Genomic DNA, 20415 nt, shown 5'->3' with positions numbered 1-20415 from the left:
ATAGCCGCATGTTTAACTGAAAAGTAACATTATGCTATCAAAGAGCTTTTGCGATCAGAGCTTTTGGTGTCAAAAAAGATGACAAATCCACAGACAAATTAAGGAATAGACCTGTAAGAATCTTTTAAAGTTATTACACCCTTATCAAATAAAAAGCACAAGATAATAATTTTACTAATAACAACTTTGACATTTTATAAAATGATAGTAAACAATATACAATGAATTGCCCTTGTCCAAATGAACTAAAAATGATTCATATATACCTTACATCACAGGTTGAGGGTAATTTTACATCTTATTTTTGATGTGTTTGTGTTTTGACTATGACCCATTCACATGAGCTTAGATATGGACACTTTCCCCTGGTAGTATCACATCTGCTCTCAAACACCTTCAGATTTTAAAGAAATTTGAATTTTGGATTTTCAGATTAGGGAGGCTCAACTTATAGATTTTATGTCAAAAATTAAATTGAATACTTTGTCAGTCTTTGAAGGTATTCCACTTACTGCAAACATTTTAAATTATTACTATTTTAAAAATCATACCTTTCAAAGTGAAACTTTTATCATGTTATAAATGCGATTTCATCAGGAATGAAAGCCTTAAATGTGATCAAGGTCATAAAAAAATAAATTTAGAATAGGAGAAATGCTTCAATCAACAAAGTACCCAATAGATAGCACAAGAAAAAAGCTGGGCATGGTAACACACACTTTTAAAATCTGTGGAGACAGAGATAGGCAGGTCAATGAGGTCCCCTGGTTAATCAGACTGGTTTGTTTGGTTAGTTCAAGGCCAGTGATATCCTGTCTCAAAATAAGATGGAAAGCTCCTGAGAAACAATACTCAAGGTTGTCTTGTCCTCTGCTTCTCACAGGTACCTATACACACATGAACACACGAATGCACACACACACACACACACACACACACACACACACAAATAAATAAAATTTAATTCAACAGAGTTGAATTAAGCCAGTATAATTTAGATAATCAGTTTATATAACCCATTAAAAAAAACAGCAGGAGATGAAAAAAAATTAGAAAAGGAAATACAATTGGCCAACCTCATTACTAACCAGGAAACTGTAAACTGAAAAGCTGTACAGCATGTTGGTAAGGACAGAGAGTGTGTAAAAATATACTGGCCAAGCTATTTGGAGCTATTTTTGTCTCTTCAATAAACCTAACCTTTGAAGCAAGAATTCTACTTCTTTGCAGTCTTCTTAAGAAACTCTTGCAGAGAATATAAAGAGGCATGCACAAAAATACTCACTAAAGTGCTATTTCTGAGTACTAAAAACTAGAAGTAACCTTAATGTTTAGGATAGGTAACTACCCTGACACTCAAATAAAAAATGACAAGATCTACAGGGCACAAGGAGTATATAGATGAGAAACATGCTGTGACTAGACAATGTAAGACTACTTTTACAATATGAGGCTATTCATGTTTACCTATGTACTTGAATAGATATATGAACTTAGATATGAACTCATTTCATTAAAAAAAAAAGTAAGAAGAATGTGTACTAAATTGATAAGAGCACATATTTCTAAAGGGAAGGAGTAGGGAAGGAGAAAAGATGCAAATAGAAAGTAAACATGAAAACACAAACTGAGGGAATTCTACAAAAGAAAAATATAGGTAATCGAACAGGAACTACAGATACAAGCATCACCAACAGAATATAAGAGATGGAAGACAGAATCTCAGGTGTTGAAGAAACTATAGAAGAAATAGATACATGGGTCAAAGAAAATGTTAAATCTAAAAAATTCCTGACACAAAACATCCAAGAAATCTGGGATTACACTATGGAAAGACCAAACCTAAGAATAATAGGAACAGAAGAAGGAGAAGATTCCCAGCACAAATACAGCCCAGAAAATTTTAAACAAAATCATAGAAGAAAATTTTCTTAAGCTAAAGAAGGAAATGCCTATAAAGGTACAAGAAGCTTATAGAACATCCACTAAATAGATTAGATCACAAAAGAAAGAACCCTGGGCTGGAGAGATGGCTCAGAGGTTAAGAGCACTGCTTGCTCTTCCGAAAGGTCCTGAGTTCAATTCCCAGCAACCACATGGTGGCTCACTACCATCTGTAATGAGATCTGGTGCCCTCTTCTGGCCTGCAGGGATACATGCAGACAGAACACTGTATTAACTTTAGGGGCTAGAGAGATGGCTCAGAGGTTAAGAGCACCAACTGCTCTTCCAGAGGTCCTGAGTTCAATCCCCAGCAACCACAGAGTGGCTCACAGCCATCTGTAATGAGATCTGGATCCCTCTTCTGTATACATAATAAATAAATAAATCTTTACAGAAAGAACCCTCACCACAGAATAATCAAAACACCCAGAACAAGGAAAGAATGTTAAAAACTGCAAGAGAAAAAGGCCAAACAACATATAAAGGCAGACATATCAGAATTACACCCACCTTCTCAAGGGAGATTCTAAAAGCACAGATGCCAGCCCAGACTACTATACCCAGCAAAATTGTCAATCATTATGTATAGAGAAAACAAGATATTCTATGATAAAGTCAAATTTAAATAATATCTATCCACAAATCCAGCCCTACAGAAAGAACTGGAAGGAAAACTCCTACACAATGCGGTTAACTATACCCCAAAATACACAACCAATAAATAATCTCACACCAGCATAACCCAAGGAAGGAAAACCATATACACACATACTCATGCATACACACTACCAACAACATATATAATAAAATAGCAAGAATTAAAAATCATTGTTCACTGATATCTCTCAATATCTAAGGACTCAGTTCCCTAATAAAAAAAACACAAGCTAACAAAATGGATGCAAAAACAAGATCTATCCTTCTGTTGCATACTAGAAACACCCCAACATCAAAGACAGACATTACCTCAGGGTTGGAAAAAGATTTTCCAAGCAAATGGCCCCAAGAAGGAAGCTGGTCCAGCTATCCTAATATCTAACAAAATAGACGTCAAAACAAAAATTAATCAAAAGAGATGGGTAAGGATATTTCATGCTCATCAGAGGAAAAATCCACCAAGATGACATCTTGATTCTCAACATCCTTTCCCAAACACAAGGACACCCACATTTGTAAAGGAAATACTATTAAAGTTTAAATCTCACATTGACCCTCATATTAATATTGGGAGACTTCAATTCCCCACTTTCCCCAATGGAAAAAACATTCAGACAAAATCTAAACAGAAACACTGAAGCTAACAGATCTTATGAAACAAATGGATCTAACAGATATCTACAGAATACTTTACCCAAAACAAAAGAATATACTTTCTTCTCAGCAATTCATGGAACATTCTCCAAAATTGACCATATACATGATCACAAAGCAAATCTCAACAGATACAAGAAAACTGAAATAACTCCCTGCATCCTATCAGACCACCATGGATTAAAGCTGAGTTTTAACAACAGAAAGCCTACAAACTCCTGGAAACTCAACAACTCTCTACTGAATGACTGCTGTATCAAGGAAGAAATAAAGAAATTAAAGACTACCTAGAAATTCAATGAAAATGAATGTAGAACATACCTAAACTTATGGGACACAATGAAGGCAGTGCTAAGAGGAAAGTTTACAGCACTAAGTGCCTTCATCAAGAATGTGGAGATATCATACTAGCAAGTAAAGCGCACACCTGAAAGCTATAAACAAAGACAATAATACAGAGAATCAATGAAACAAAGAGTTGGCTCTTTGAAAAACAATCAATAAGACAAATTTCTTATGCAAAAATAACTAAAAAACACAGAGAATATCCGAATTGACAAAATCAGAAAGAAAAGGGGGGACATAACAACAGACCCCAAGGAAATCCACAAAATCATTAAAAACCTGTACTCCACACAATTGGAAAAGCCAAAAAAAGGTGGGGGGGGGGCAAATTTCTTAACAGATTCCACTTACCATAGTTAAAACAAGACCAGAAAAACAATATAAATAGATCTATAACCTCTAGTGAAACAGAAACAGAAGCAGTCATTAAAAGTCTCCGAACCAAAAAGGCCCAGTGCCAGATGGTTTTAGCACAGAAGTCTACCAGATGTTCAAAGATGAGGCAATACCAATATGCCTCAAATTATTCCAGAAAATAGAAAAAGAAGGAACGTGGCCAAATTCATCTTATAAGGGCAGTCATCCTGATACTCAAACCACACAGAATCTCAACAAAGAAAGAGAATTACAGACCAATATCCCTCATGAACACTGAAGCAAAAACACTCAATGAAATTGCAAACCAAATCCAAGAACACATCAAAAAGAACATCCACCATGACCAAGTAGACTTCATCCTAGAGATTCAGGAATAGTTTAACATATGAAAATGTCAATGTAATCTACCATATACACAAACTGAAAGAAAAAAAATCATCTCATTAGATGATGAAAAAAGCTTTGACAAAAATCCAACATCTCTCTCTTCATTGTGGTGGTATTCTAATTGTACTGAAATGTGATTTTGATTGTATGTTAATAAATAAAGTTGCTCAGGGGTCAGAGCTATTAGAGCCATAGACAGAGTGTGGCGGTGGTGGCACATGCCTTTAATCCCATAGATCTCTGTGTGTTCAGGGATACAGCCAGCATTGGAGACATATGCCTTTAAGACCTAGGGGGCTGTACATTCAGACAGTGATGAGGCAGTCACGTGTTTGGGTTTACAACCAATGAGAAGGCAGAATGACTATGAAAACGACTTACACACAGGAAATAGCTCTCTTTCGGGAAGCCAGGATGACCAGAGGAGGAAGGGTGAGATTTTAGCTTTGAGCTCTGACCTCTTGGCTTTCTCTTTTATATTGTTTCTGTGTTTCTTATCTAATAAGACGGTTGGTTATAAAAGTCTTGAAGATATCAAAGATATAAGGGATATATCTCAAGATAATAAATGCAATAAATAGCAAGCCAATAGCCAACATAAAATTAAATGGAGAGAAACTCAGAGGAATCCCACTAAAATCAGGAACAAGACAAGGCAGTCCATTCTCTCCATATCTATTCAATATAGTAACTGAAGTTCTAGCTAGAGCAATAAGACAACTAAAGGAGATCATGGGGATACAAATTGGAGAAGAAGTATCACTATTTGCAGATGATAAGATAGTATATACAAGTGGCCCCATAAATTTTACCAGGGAACTCCTACAGCTGATAAAAAAACCTTCAGCACTACTTCCTACTTTCTCTTCTAGCAGGTTCAGAGTAGCTGGATTTATGCTGAGGTCCTTGACCCACTTGGACTTAAGTTTTGTGCACAGTGACAGATATGGATCTATTTGCAGCCTTCTACACGTTGATATCCAGTTATGCCAGCCCCATTTGTTGAAGATGCTTTCTTTTTTACATTGTACACTTTTGGCTTCTTTGTCAAAAATTATATGTTCATAGGTGTGCAGATTAATGTCAGGGAGATCACTTCTTAAATATAACACCAGTAGCACAGACACTGAGAGAAACAATCAATCAATGGGACCTCTTGAAACTGAGAAGCTTTTGTAGAGCAAAGGATATGGTCAACAAGGCAAAGCAACAGCCTACAGAATGGGAAAAGGTCTTCACCAACCCCACATCTGACAGAGGACTGATATCCAGAATCTATAAGGAACTCAAGAAATTAGACATCAAAACGACCAACAGTCCAATTAAGAAATGGGCTATAGAACTAAACAGAAAATTCTCAACAGAGGAAACTCAAATGGCTGAAAGACATTTAAAAAATTGTTCAACATCCCTAATCAGGGAAATGCAAATCAAAACAACTCTGAGATACCACCTGTATAATGACTAAGATCAAAAACACTGAAGACACCTTATGCTGGAGAGAATGTGGAGCTAGGGGAACTCTCCTCCACTGCTGGTGGGAATGCAAGCTTGTACAACCACTTTGGAAATCAATATGGCGCTTTCTTAGAAAATTGGGAATCAATCTCCCCCAAGATCCAGCTATATCACTCTTGGGCATATGCCCAACGAATGCTCAATCATACCACAAGAGCACTTGCTCAGCTATGTTCATATCACCATTGTTTGTAATAGCCAAAACCTGGAAACAACCTAGATGCCCTTCAACTGAAGAATGGATAAATAAAATGTGGCACATATACACAATGGAATACTACTCAGCAGAGAAAAACAATGACATCATGAGGTTTGCAGGCAAATGGATGGATCTAGAAAAAAATCATCCTGAGTGAGGTAACCCAGACTCAGAAAGACAAATATGGTATGTACTCACTCATAGGAGGATACTAGATGTGGAACAAGGATGACTGGACTGCTACTCACATCACCAGGGAGGCTACCTGGAAAACAATACCCCAAGAAAGACATGGGGATCGCCCAATGACGGAGAAATGGCTGAGATCTACATGAACAACCTGGACATGAGTGGGCGAAATGAAGGGCGAGGGTTGAGGGAAAGAGAGCCTGTGGGAGTGGGAGATCCCAGCTGGATCAAGAACAGAGAGGGGGAACAAGGAATAGGAGACCATGGTAAATAAAGACCACATGAGAAAAGGAAGAAACAAAGTGCTAGAAAGGCCCACAGAAATCCACAAAGATACCCCCACAAAAGACTGCTGGCAATGGTCGAGAGACAGCCGAAACTGAACTACTCTGGTGATGGGATGGCCAAACACCCTAATAGTCGTGCTAGAAACCCCATCCAATGACTGAGGGATCTGGATGCAGAGATCCTCGGCTAGACCCCGGGTGGAGTGCCGGGAGTCTAATTAGCGAGAAAGAGGAGGGTTTATATGAGCAAGAATTGTTGAGACTAAGGTTGGATAAAGCACAGAGACAAATAGCCAAATGAATGGAAACACATGAACTATGAACCAATGGCTTAGGGGCCCCAACTGGATCAGGCCCTCTGAATAGGTGAGACAGTTTGGGAGGCATCTAGGCAGTGGTACCGGGTCCTGTGGTCATTGCATGAGTTGGCTGTTTGAAACCTGGGGCTTATGCAGGGACGCTTGGCTCAGTCTGGGAGGAGGGGCCTGGACCTGCCTGGACTGAGTCTACCAGGTTGATCTCAGTCCTCGGGGGAGGCTTTGCCCTGGAGGAGGTGGGAATGGAGGTTGTGCTGGGGGGAAGGGGAGGGGGGCAGGAAGGGGGAGAACAAGGGAATCTGTGGCTGATATGCAGTACTGAATAATATTGTAAAATAAAATAAAAGGAAAAAAATAAAATAAAATAATTAATGCATTAAAAAAAAAACCTTCAGCAAAGTGGCTGGATACAAGATTACCTCAAAATAGTATGTAGCTCTCCTATATACAAATGATAAACAAGCAGAGAAAGATATCAGGGAAATGACACCCTTCACAATAGCCACAAATGATATCTAGGTGTAACTCTAACCAAGCAAGTGAAAGACCTTTATGATGAGAACTTCAAGTGTTTAAAGAAAGAAATTGAAGAAGATATCAGAAGATGGAAACATCTCCTCTGGTGCTCATAGATCAGTACTATTTACATAGTAAAAGTGGCCTTCTTATAAAAAAAAAAATCTACAGATTCAATGAAATTTTCATTAAAATCAAAACACAATTCTTTGCAGACCTTGAAAGAACAATATTCAACTTCATATGGAAAACCAAAAACCCAGGATAGCTAAAACAATCTATATAATAAATGAATTTCCAGAGTTATCACAATCCCTGACTTCAAGCTCAACTACAGAGCTACAGTAATAAAAACCACAGGGTGCTGGCATAAAAACACATTAATCAATAGAACTGAATCAGAGACCCAGGCATGAGTCCACATATCTATGGACACCTGATTTTTGACAAAGTAGCCAAAATCATACAATGGAAAAAAGAAATCATCTTCAACAAATGGTGCTGGTCTAACTGGATGTTGGAATGTGGAAGAATGCAATTTGATCTGTCGCTATCAACCTGCACAAAGCTCAAGTCCAAGTGGATCACAGACCTCAACATAAATCCAGATACACTGAACCTGATAGAAGACAAAATGGGAAGTAGCCTTGAATGCATTGGCACAGGAGACTGCTTCCTGAATATGACACCAGTAGCATGGACACTAAGATGGACAATTAATAAATAGGACCTCATAAAACTGAAAAGCAAAGACACCATCAATAGGACAAAACGGCAGCCTACAGAATGGGAAAAGCTCTTCATCAACTCAACATCCAACAGAGGGCTAATTTCCAAAACATATAAAGAACTCAAGAAACTAGACATCAAAAAACCAAATAAGCCAATTTAAAAATGGGGTACAGATCTAAAAAGAGAATTCTCAAAAGAAGAATATCAAACGGTCAAGAAAAACTTTTAAAAAAATGTTCAATATCCTTAGTTATCAGGGAAATGCAAATCAAAGACTCTGAGATGTCATCTCACATCTGTCAGAATGCTAGGAACAAAAACATATGCTGTCTCCATTGTTGGTGGGAATGCAAACTCGTACCACTACTTTAGAAATTAATATGGTGGTTTCTCAGAAAAATTGGAAATCAATCTACTTCAAGACCCATCTATACCATTTGGGCATATAGCCAAAGGATACTCAACTATGTTCATAGTAGCTTTATTCCTAGTAGTCAGAACCTGGAAACAACCAAGATGCCCCTCAACAGAAAAATGGATGAAGAAAATGTGGTAGATTTACACAATGGAATATTATTTAGCTGTTAAAAATGATGACATCATAAAATTACAGATGGACCTAGAAAAAAATAATCCCAAGTAAGGTAACCAGACCCAGAAAGATGAACATGGTTTGTACTCACGTATAAGTGGATATTAATTGTAAAGTAAAGGATAACCATGCTACAATCCACAGACCCAGAGAGGCTAAGTAACAAGGAGGGTTCAGGGTGGAACACTTGGATCTCCCTGGGAAGGGGAATTAGAATAAATTTCATGGGTGGACAGACTAGGGGATGGGAACAGAAGTGATGGGGGCAGGGGTATGGAGAAGTAAAGTACTGAAAGAGATGATGAGAGAAGGGAGGCATTTTGGGTGAGGTAGTAACCTAGTTCAAGGGAAGCTCCCAAGAATCTACAAGGATAACCCCAGCTAATACTCCTAGGAATAGGGAATACATAGCCTGAACCGGCCATCTCCTGTAATCAGGCAAGACTTCTAGCGGAGGAATTGGTACACCAACCCAGCTATATAACCTTTGACCTACAATCTGTCTTGCCTACAAGATATGCTGGGGTTAAGGTAGTGAAGAAATGGTGGGAGTGGCTAAGCAATGACTGGTCCAGTCTGAGACTCATGCCACAAGAGTGAGATCACCCCTGACACTATTTGAAGCACCAGGACCAAGAGGCTGAGTAGCTCCAGAGAACCAAATAGGACTGGAGAAAAAGATGCCAATGTAATGATGACTAATGATATTCTACTATACTCACAGATGGGTGCCTAACCTAGTAGTCATTAGAGAGGGTTCATCCACCCACTGGTAGAAACAGATGCAGAAACACACATTCAAGCATTAGACTGAGCTTGGGAATCCTACTGATGAGAGGGAGGAAGGATTGTAGGAGCCAGAGGGGCAAAGGACATCACAAGAAAACCCACAGAATCAACTAACCTGGGCTCATAGGTATTCACAGACACTGAACCAACAACCAGGGAGCCTGACATAGGCATTCTGCATATATGTGACAGTTGTGTAGCTTGGTCTTCTTGTGGTACTCCTAACAGTATAAGCAGGGTCTATCTCTGACTCTTCTGCTGGCTTTTGGGACCCTATTCTTCATACTGGGCTCTCTTACCCAGTCTTAATACAAGGAGAGGTGCTTAGTCTTACTGTAACTTGATATACCATATTTTGCTGATATCCATGGGAAGCCTGCCCTTTTCTGAATAGAAATGGAGAAGGAGTAGATAGAGTGGGAGGAGCAGAAGGGAAGTTGGAGAAGGGGCTGGGAGTAGAGGAGGGAGGGGAAACCTCAGTTAGGATACAAAACAAACAAATGAATGAATGAGTGAATAGAAATAGACAAGAGTTTTTACTTCATCTGTATATAAATAGACAAGAGCTTTGACTTCATCTGTATATCTGAACTTTTATAACAAAACTAGGCCACTTACAGAATTAAAATTCTCTAAATTTAACCAGTAATCTCAAAAGCTTACTTACAGATGACATGCATCTCAACTACTATAAACTTCTAATGTATTACATCATTCTTCCCATGCCAGTACTTACTGTGTATTAACATGTACTTACCCCCAGGTAAGGGCTTATCTTTATCCACAGTGTTGTTCTCATAGTGGAATTCATAACCAAAATGTTTAACTCTTCTGTGTTTTAAGGACTTTTGAACTGTATGAAGAAAATAAATTGCTTGAAAGAAAAGGACAGTAACACTTCATATTTCACTCAACATTATAAGGAGTCGTTAGGTAATGACAACTTCTCCTAATTGCTAAATTGCTGTTTTAAAAGCATGAGCCATTTTATTTGTTTTGTGCTTAAAACACTTAAAGAGTTCCATCTATTAATGTGAGAGAACTACGTGTCTACCCTACCACTCACAGGAATGCCTGTAATTGGAAAGAGGTGAAGCAGCTCTCATTGCTGCTTTGTCCTCATGAGATGTCCTGTACTACTGAGTGCTTGGAGGAATCTTCAGGGCAGAGAGAAAATGTTGGGAGCCAGGCCAATCTACAGCTTTCTCAGAGGCCCTGATGAAAGGACTAAAGGAACACTAGCTCTGTATCCTTGCCTAGCGGCAGACCTGCCAAGGTCAAGTTTGGGGCTGAGGCCAGGGCCTTGAAGGAGTCAAGGTTTCAGATTCTGGGAACCTGACTTGTCCCCCTTGAAGAGACTATAGTTATCAGTCCCAGGGCCACTGAGCGCTCAGCCTGTGACACTTGGAATATCCTGTGTTCCTTCGTGCAACAATACTTGTTTAACTTTCTGGTAATTCTGTTCCATTTCCCCCCTTGAAATTGTACATAAAATGCTATACTTCTTAATCTCTTGCTTGCCCTAAGACATAACTTGTGCAGGACCTCCAGATCTGAACTTTCCTGTCTTTATTATTTCTGATTCTCTGGTCAACTCCCTCAGGAACTTGTCACTGAACAACATGTTAACCAATTCAAGAAGCAAACAAGATTTTAAACAGGGGAAAGTCTGATAATTTATGTTAACATTCCTCAGTCTGGAGTTTAGAACTGGTTGCTATACAAATGTTATATATAAAACTGTTCCTAAGAACTGTAAGTGTGGCTTGCCTACCACCACGTCCAAGCTACTTCCAATGATCTTAAGGAAACAGCATAATGTCACTATACCTATGGTGTACAATGAAAGCAAGTACAGAAACAGGACATTTTCCAAAAATGTAATTTATAGACCTCGAAGTTTTACTTACAATTCTGATCGCCTGTGTTTCCTGTCCAATTAACACTTTCCAGAAGCATTTTCTCATCCTCAGAAGAAATAATTTCTTCTACCACCAAGAGGCCTGGAGGTAAGGCCTGAAGCCTCATTCTTTTCCATTGTGCTACAGGAAAACAAATTAAAAGTCATATATAAAACCTGTATAAAATATTTTTTTCCCCAGAGCACCAGTTTGCAAGGCTATTAATTGTCATTTTCAGAAGTCAGAAGCTGAAAGGCCCACACAAAATATAAAAATATAAAAAGATGAAAATCATAACTGTACTGTACTTTACTCTCTACAGTTCTCTTCAGCAAAGAATGACACTCAAGTCTTCTGTTGGCATATGATTGAGTCACTTTCTACACCTCATTTGAAGACAAGGCTTTTTGTATACTTATTGTATAAACTGTTATTTTGAAAAATGTCAACAGTACAAAATGGGAAGAGAAACCACAAGGTCAATTCACTCAATGCAGAAAAGGCTTTAACAAAGTTCAACATCTCTTCATGATACAAGTTCTAAAGAACTAGGAAGTACCATACCCCAATAAAGGCTATATATACAACAAATCTATAGACAATGATGTTAAACAGGGAAAAATTGAATGTATTTCCTCTAATATCAGGACAGCAAAGAGACAAAGGTGTCCTCTCTCCACTAGGATTCATTATTGGGCTTGAAGTCTAATATTGAATTAGCTAGATCAATAAGAGAAGGAAATAGAAGGGGTTCACATAGAGAAAGAAGCCTAAGTATCCACATTTATGTTCATAAACATTCCACCAGGTAACTCTTAGACTTGGTAAACACTTTCAACAAAATAACAGAATACAAAATCAACATGCAAAAATTGTGAGCTTTTCTCAAGTAGTAGAGAAAAAAATCAGAGGGAAAATTTTTCTTGCACAGGCAAATGAATAGAAAAGCCAGTTCTCAAAAGAAGAAATAAAAACTAATTAAAATTCTCTGAAAAGATGTTCAACATCCTTAGCCAATAGAAAAGAAAACATTAAAATTATTTTGAGTATATAACCAGGAGCAGGAGAGTTGGATCATATGGAAATTCCATTTCAAGTTGTCCACATTCTTACCAGCAGTGAGCAAGGGCTCCTCTCTTCCCACATCAGCCTTTGACTTCAACAGGCACAGCATAAGCAAGCACACCACATACATGTACACACACACACCAGCACATATATGTGTACACATACACACAAAGAATAACTGATAGAGACTCCATAAGAAGAAAACTCACACAAAAAGTAAGTAACTTCAAGGTACCTTTTTCCACAAAATTCAAGTAGAGAATGATCTTCTGCCCCAAATCATCAATGATTTCTTTTCCATTGAGGATAGCATAGGCTTTCTTGGATTCTTCAATAGTTTTGTATATTGCAAATGCATAAGGCTTATTAGGTGGCATCAGGAGAGCTTCCATGGGTCCACATTTCTCTAAAGCCAAAAGCAGTTGCTTCCTACTCACACCATTACCAAGACCACCATTGGCAACAACCAGGCTCTTTAAAAAAGGGGAAGAGAGGAGGTAAGTAAAAAGCAGTTGATATGACCTATTTATTTGAAAATAAGATGAAATGACATTATTACAGATAAATGTAATTTAAAAGTTTCATTTTCTTTGGTTATTTGGTTTGCTAGCTTCATACAAAGTATATAATTTACTAAATATTTTGGAGGAAATGTTTTGCTATGCTATAAACATTTATTTTTAAATAGTTTGTAATAGTGATATATTCATTTCTTCATAACCAGAAATGTAAGTTAAAATCTAACTTCCTACTATGTTCAGAAATACAAATTAACATAATGAAAAAGAAGGAATGAAGAATGGAAAGAAACATGCAATCAGCAGTCACATGATACATTTTGCCAAAGAATAAATGTTCTATATTCTTTTACCTATTTAATTCTAATTAGCATAATCTTTAAAACAAAGTAAAGTTATTTGGGTAATATGAGCCCCACTTTATAGAAAAAGAAACTATTGAGCAGAAAACTGGGTTAAGTAAGTGAGGTAGCATTACTGTTGTTAGTCTTCTGGAACCCATACTTTGAATATAACCATTACACTATGTTTACCAAAAAGTAAAAAGTCAAGAAACTGGATCAAAGAAAACTTAATTGCAGATTCATAAACCATGAAAAGTTTTCTGCTCAAGAAAATTAATTCAGTCAATGTAATTTAGTCAGATTGCAAGTAAACTTTTTTCCTTTAAAAATTTCAAGTTTAATTCCTGTCACTCTGTAGACTGCTAGGCTCTAGTCACAGGATGTGGGGGAGTGAGGGAATGCTCCTTTTCTTATTTTGAGGTTTATAGTCTGGTACTCTTACAGTTACTATATTTAAAAACCACTCTACATGGTGTTAAAACAATTTATCACCTATTATTTCTAAATCTTATTTTAGTGTGTGTGTCTGTGTGTATGGGGGTGGGTGGTGTCTGTGTGTCTGTGTGTATGAGGGCAGGTGGGTGTCTGTGTGTGTATGGGTGGGTGGGTATCTGTGTATGGGTGGGTAGGTGTTTGTATGTCTGTGTGTATGGAGGCGGGTGGGTGTCTGTGTGTCTGTGTAGCGGGGGCAGGTAGGTGTCTGTGTGTCTGTGGGGGGGCAGGTGGGTGTCGGGGTGTCTGTGTGTATGGGTGCGTAAGTGTCTGTGTTGGTGTATGGGAGCAGGTGGGTGTCTATGTGACTGTGTGTTGGGGCGGTGGGTGTCTGTGTGTCTGTGTGTGGGGGCGGGTAGGTGTCTGCGTGTCTGTGTAGGGAGGGTGTGGGTGGGTGTCTGTGTGTCTGTGTCAGTGTGCAGGTGTGCATATGCCACAGCAACCATGAAAAAGTTAAAGGACAACTTTCTGGAGTTAATTCTCTCCTTCTACCATGTTGGGTCCAAGGACAGAAGTCGTGTTGTTAGGTTTGTGTAGCAAGCCCTTTAACTCCTGAGACATCTCACTGGCATAACCTATTATATCTAAAAACATTAAAAAAAAAAAAAAGAAGCCAGGAATGGGTTTACTCATCAATTTCATCATTTATATCAGGTATTGGAAATGTTCTAAAAAGAATATTTCAAAGATATACAGGTCATATAAGCATAGCCTCAATTTGGTTTATTTAACATGCTATTAAAATGTGAAAGCCATTTTTGTCTCACAAGACACATTTGTTCTGAATACAATAGTTTACTGACTCCATGAGTTGTACTAAACTCAAGATCAGTATATTAATGTTTGTTTTATTACACATTATTAGGATATCTATAACAATCCTTGAAAATGGTGTAATACATTTATCATTAACCTGGATAACAAGAAAGATAAAAATCTCTTCCCCAGAAGGCAGCTAAACACAAGTATAAGGATACACATAATAAACTCATTACTACAATACTAAGTAATACATTAAGCAGCACATAAAACTTACTCTCATATGCTTTATCATGGACTTCATTCAATAAGGTTTTTTCATTAAAATATCATAACAATTTAGTTATATGTGGCCACCATTACAAAAATACTCCCATTTCCCTAAATCTTAGTCAGAGACACAAAGAAGACAAAGTACCTTTTCCTATTCTCATGCACTTAAGACAACATGATTAAGAATACCAGCAACCAATTAATTCTTGGAAGATTCTGCAGCAGGCTCAGCTAAGTGTCCTCTAGTCAAATTAATTCAGTCTAACACTAGTTACCTAGTGAGAACATCAGATCGCACAGGCTCAGTTCTGCAAGTCTGCCCCCATCAGCAGGAAACACACTTCTGACATAGCCATAACTCAGTTCCTGAGACTCCCGCCTCAGGTGCTATTAAATTACTTGAGCAGCTGACAGAACTCAGGGAAACACTGCTTACAGCCACTCATTCATTATACAGGTAATCAAAAGCCAGAAATTCACTGCCCGCCCTGAGGACACCACCCTCCAGCAGATTCCACATGCTTCAATATCCAGACCACTCATTTATTATACAGGTTATCAAAAGTCAGAAATTCACTGCCCACCCTGAGAACACCACCCTCCAGCAGATTCCACATGCTCCAATATCCAAACCACTCATTTATTATACAGGTTATCAAAAGTCAGAAATTCACTGCCCACCCTGAGGACACCACCCTCCAACAGATTCCACACGCTCCAATAATCAGAAGCTCTCAATTTTGTCTTTTTAGGGTTTTATGGCACCTTCCCCACAGGCATGACTGAATACATTATGGGCCACTGGTTGTTATAGTTTGTAAGGTAGACGTCCCCTACAGTAATCAAGTGTTTGGATACCTGACCCTCATTCAATGCACTGTTTGGGGAGGTTATGATTACATGTAGCCTAGCTGGCTGATACTGTACTGGTAGGACTTGTAGGTTGTAGACCCACCTAGTTTCTTCTCTAGCCACCTGTCTGTCATTCCAAGATGACCAGCCACGTCACATGCCTAAGGCCATACGAGCCAGTACTGCAATAATTCCTTTTCTGCTAATAATGGACTATAGTTTCTAAATTGTGATAATTTTTTTCCTTCCTCCTTATTTTGTCAGATATTCTGTTGCAGTGATAATAAAAGGAACTAACATAGTAATCAACTACACTTCCCTTCCCCAGAGAAAGCATGGCTAAGGTCCAACTCTCTAATCATACCTTGGTGTTTCCAGTAGTCAGAGGTCATTCAGAAGCCATTAGTCACTTCACTAGCAAATAAAAGACAACTAGATTTATCCCTGAGAGTTTTTAGCATGAGTTTAGGTATGCTATACTATGCCCAGCTTAGAAATTAAAGTCAAGGTCAAAAGTAATGCTCATATCTAAATAAGGAGAGAAGTGAGTTACAATGAGTTATAATTTAAAGCCAGGGAAACCTCCCAGTAGTTCATATCATCTTACTTAATTATTTCCAACAACATGAAAAGGTTTTGTAAATTAGGACTAATAAAAAGTTTATATTATATAACCAAAATACTTTGTAACACAGGAAAGGTAAGAAAAGAAAAAAGATTATATTAGGCTATAGAAGATCTACCTTCAAATTTCTATTCAACCATTTACTAGTTTATATTAAGGGAAATTAACCTCTCAAGATGACAGTTTTCTCATGCAGCTCATATAGACTTTTAGAGAATTAAACACAATAATGAATGTTAAATTTTCTATAGCAAATAAAAAGATTTCTACAATGTTATTAATATATAATTGCAACATGCTCTAGTTCAGTGGTTCTCAATCAGTCGGTCATGACTATTGAAAAACCCATACTTTGATGGTCTTAGGAACTCAGACATCACTTAGTGGCAAAATCACAGTTAAAAAGTGGCAATGAAAATAAATTTATGGTTGGAGGTTCCTAAGACCATTGGGAACATCTCTTTTCCTATAGTTGTGACCTACAGTTTGAGAACCACTATATTTCAACCCACACTAACAACATGAATTCAAACTACAGACTAGGCTACCATACAAATGGAAAACTAGCACATCCTAATCCATGTATGTTTAATATGGGCACAACATATCATTGAATAATTACAGCTTTGAGCAATATTTTACAATATTAACATAATACATTACAATACTGATACAGCTACATGAAAGTGACAATAACACTTTAAGGTCACCTGGGTGGGATAAGACACTGCCTGGATGCCTTCATGTTTCAGCAACACATGCCTGGCTTTACTCTGTTTCCTTAAGAACTTCTTCTCGATTTTATTGAGTTTTAAGCCACCTTTATGATTGATGTTCATAGTAATACTATAAAGAAAGAAAGTATAAAAAGTATAACCATAAAAGTCCTGAAGGATCAATTATGTTATTCATATATTCAGTAGTTTATAAAAATTTGTGTTTTGTAAAAAACTTTAGTTTCAACAACCTAAAAAAGTGAAACAAATAAAAAGAATAGAAATACTTCAGAACATAACACAAATTCATGACAATTCATCTGTTAGCTTACGTACTCCACTGCAAATATAAACTCTGGGAGTGCAAAAATGCCAGCATACAGTACATCCCCAGGAAATATGTAGAAAGAATAAATGAATATTAAGTGAGTAAGCATGTATGCCTATTATGGCCTTAGTCCCCTGACAATACAACTGCATGGCTTTGTATGAACTTCTAAGTTAGTTCAGCAAAACAAACACATAACAAAAAAATGAAAAAAAATATGACATATCTTCATATAATTAACTGCTAATAGAATTGCTGTTGCTTGTGGCATAACTACAGACCAAAACAAACAAACAAACAAAAAAATCAATGTTAATTGAAAGGAATTTGGAAGATTTCAAACTAGAAGGATCAGAAAAGCAAAGATATTGTTTAAAAGGTATTCAGTGAGGTAATAAAAGGCAAAGGGTAAACAGAAATGTCCAACAATAGTGAAATATAAGTATAATTTGAGAGGGTTTTTTTTTTTTCTTTTCTTGTTTTTTTGTTGTTTTGAAACAGGATCTCACATATCCCAGATTGGCCTCCAACTTGCTACAAGGCTGAAGATGATCTTGAACTTCTGACACGCCTGGCATAGCAGGTGTGCACCCCACAAGCCCAGTTTATGCTTATTTTTTCTTTATTAAGACAGTTACTCACTATGCAGCCCTAGCTGACTTCAGACTCACAAAGGTTCTCCTACCTTTGTGTGCCTGGATTACAAATGTGTAACATCATGACCAGCTGGCATAATTTTTTAGAGCAGCAAATGTTTACTGAACCTCTAATTCAATGCTACAAACTTCAAAGTTAACAAATGAAATAAATAAAATTACATTTCAAAATAACTGGGGTACATTCAAAACTCTAATTATTAGACTTAATTTAAGGACAGAAGAAAAATGGCATTAGTTCATTTTCCTAGCACACAGAGCACATGTTAGGAGGTAAAGTGAATAAGGCAGGTCGGTTGGACAGCACAGTAGGATAGTAATGAGAAGACCTGCAATATTTCACCTGTGCCAAGCAGAAATGCTGACCTGCTTACATTGGAGGCATAGAAGGAAAGGAAATAGGAAGAAGGTAGGGAGGAAAGAATCGTTCCACATGATCAACAGGTCTTGGTGATTACTCAGATGTGAAGAAGAAAGGAATCAAGATCACTGCACAGTTGCTTGGATGTACCTTACATGTGACAGGAGTAAGGTCACTAGCATATTAGCTATGACACTAGTTCAGTTACCTCCAGCCTGAGCATGTTCTCTGTTAGTAAGGAGAGTACGGAGACATAAAGGCTCTGTTACTAGCTAACTCTCAGTATATCTTGCTGGATACTACCCTAAGTAGCAACTTTACTATGTCTATGCCTGAGTTAAAAAACAGAGAGCCATGGCTAGAGAGATGGCTGAGTGGTTATAAACATTGACAGCTCTTCCAGGGAACCTGGATTCAAGTCCTAGCACCCACATGGTGGCTCACAACCATTCATAATTCAAGTTCCAGGAGATCTGACTCTCTTCCAGCCTCCTTGGGGCACCAGGCATGCAAGTGGTGCACAGATATACATGTAGGCAATACACATATACATAAAATAAAAATAATCTTTAAAAAAAGATTATCAAGCAACACAGATAAAGTGATCTTCTGATTGTGCATAACATACTTATTAGCAAACACTAGAAAGAACAAATCTAAATTCCTATCAAACAAGGTTTCACATACATGTTTTTTAAATATGAGAAATCAGTGATATGAGTTGGCTCCAGGAAAGCAAAATAGGTAGATAAGTAAAGAAGGATAGTTTTCTCTGGCTTTTGAATTTATAAGCTATTCAAATTGCATTATCTAATTAAAAAGAACACAGAAACATTTGAGTGATTAAGAAAAAAAAATCACCCCGTTATTTATCACACCCTTTCTAACTTTCTGAATTACACATTCTTCTGTTGTTTTTCCTTCCACTAGCCATTTATTATCTTTTCCAAAAAGTTCATAGAAAACCACTAAAGCAGAGATTTAGTATTATTCACTGGGTAGCACTCAGCACTTAGCACTTAAACAGGATGTGATACCCAGTAGCAACTGATTAAATTTAAATAAATAAATAAATAAATAATAAGCAAGCCTAAGTAGAATTTTCCATTTTAGTTCCTAAACTACTCCAGAATTCTGATTTTGGCAGCCATCTTCAACGATTTCCACAATACCGGATGTGTATCCCAAATTACCTGAATGTGTTGGACCAAGACTGTCACCTACACAGTCTTGGATACCTGGCATACAACTTGCAACAAATGTTCAATGAAATCGACCAAAGCCACAGGCTGACACCACCTCCACCCCGGAGGAAGGACTGATCAAGGAAGAGTATAAGACAAACAGCCGATAGCATGCTTTTGTTTCACAGAAATGATGCTGGCTGGAAAGAAACTAGAATCAAGTGAAGATCTCCAACCACAATAGGAGCTGACACAGACCCCCTCCCGCCCCCGGAAACCCATACCACACCACACAAATGAACACTAGACCCTATCAGGGTTCCCAACACCTCGACATCCCTCGGCCCATAGATTGCACCCTGCGCGGCCTGGGTCGGACCACGCTGGCCAGGACAGCAGACAAGGAGCTGCAAGGAGTAAGCTATGGTTTGCGACCCTCCGTCACCGCTAAAAACAGGCGCCATACACGTCTGTCTCTCCTCATCAGAGGTTTTCACCTCCCAGATGCTTTCTCTATTGTCAGTCAGCCCCGCTGCAGCCTAGAGTTATTCAAGCATTCTAAAACCGCCATACCTGGGAGCCGCCATGTTGCAGACAATCGCACTACATTTCCCATGAGTCCACAGGGCTACCACAGCGCTCCCACAATCCCCTCTCCCGCCCAAGATCTTTGTTTACATTTTCCCGGCAGCGAAGTGCCTGTAAACTGCTATGTGGAACAGAAAATTCGGCTGCTTTATGTGGGTGAAAAGTAATGATTGGAGGGGCATTACAACTGCCACGTTACTAAACCAGCACTCTACGTAACTACATGCTAAGGATTTGACCTTATAC

General features: G+C 38.0%; 1 protein-coding gene across 3 annotated transcripts in view; it reads right to left on the bottom strand.

Annotated features, from left to right (window-relative positions):
- Nucleotides 1-20212, bottom strand: part of Alkbh8 (alkB homolog 8, tRNA methyltransferase) — a 53558-nt gene extending 33346 nt beyond the window's left edge. For 2 of the 3 annotated variants that reach the window (XM_015985615.3, XM_042280419.2), the window contains exons 1-5: nucleotides 20155-20212; nucleotides 17047-17182; nucleotides 12709-12946; nucleotides 11415-11546; nucleotides 10262-10357 (exon numbers count right to left, since the gene is read on the bottom strand). In XM_015985615.3, the coding sequence (XP_015841101.1) occupies nucleotides 10262-10357; nucleotides 11415-11546; nucleotides 12709-12946; nucleotides 17047-17182; nucleotides 20155-20168 (616 nt within the window). In that variant the 5' untranslated portion in view covers nucleotides 20169-20212. Of the gene's footprint in view, nucleotides 1-10261; nucleotides 10358-11414; nucleotides 11547-12708; nucleotides 12947-17046; nucleotides 17183-19590; nucleotides 20113-20154 lie in introns of those variants that run through there. The other variant, XM_015985616.3, reaches the window with a different exon arrangement.
- Nucleotides 20213-20415: the final 203 nt, after the last annotated feature.

The sequence above is a fragment of the Peromyscus maniculatus genome, chromosome 7 (genome assembly GCF_049852395.1).
Source record: "Peromyscus maniculatus bairdii isolate BWxNUB_F1_BW_parent chromosome 7, HU_Pman_BW_mat_3.1, whole genome shotgun sequence".
Lineage (NCBI taxonomy): Eukaryota > Metazoa > Chordata > Mammalia > Rodentia > Cricetidae > Peromyscus > Peromyscus maniculatus.
This window is presented reverse-complemented; position numbering and strand designations above follow the sequence as displayed.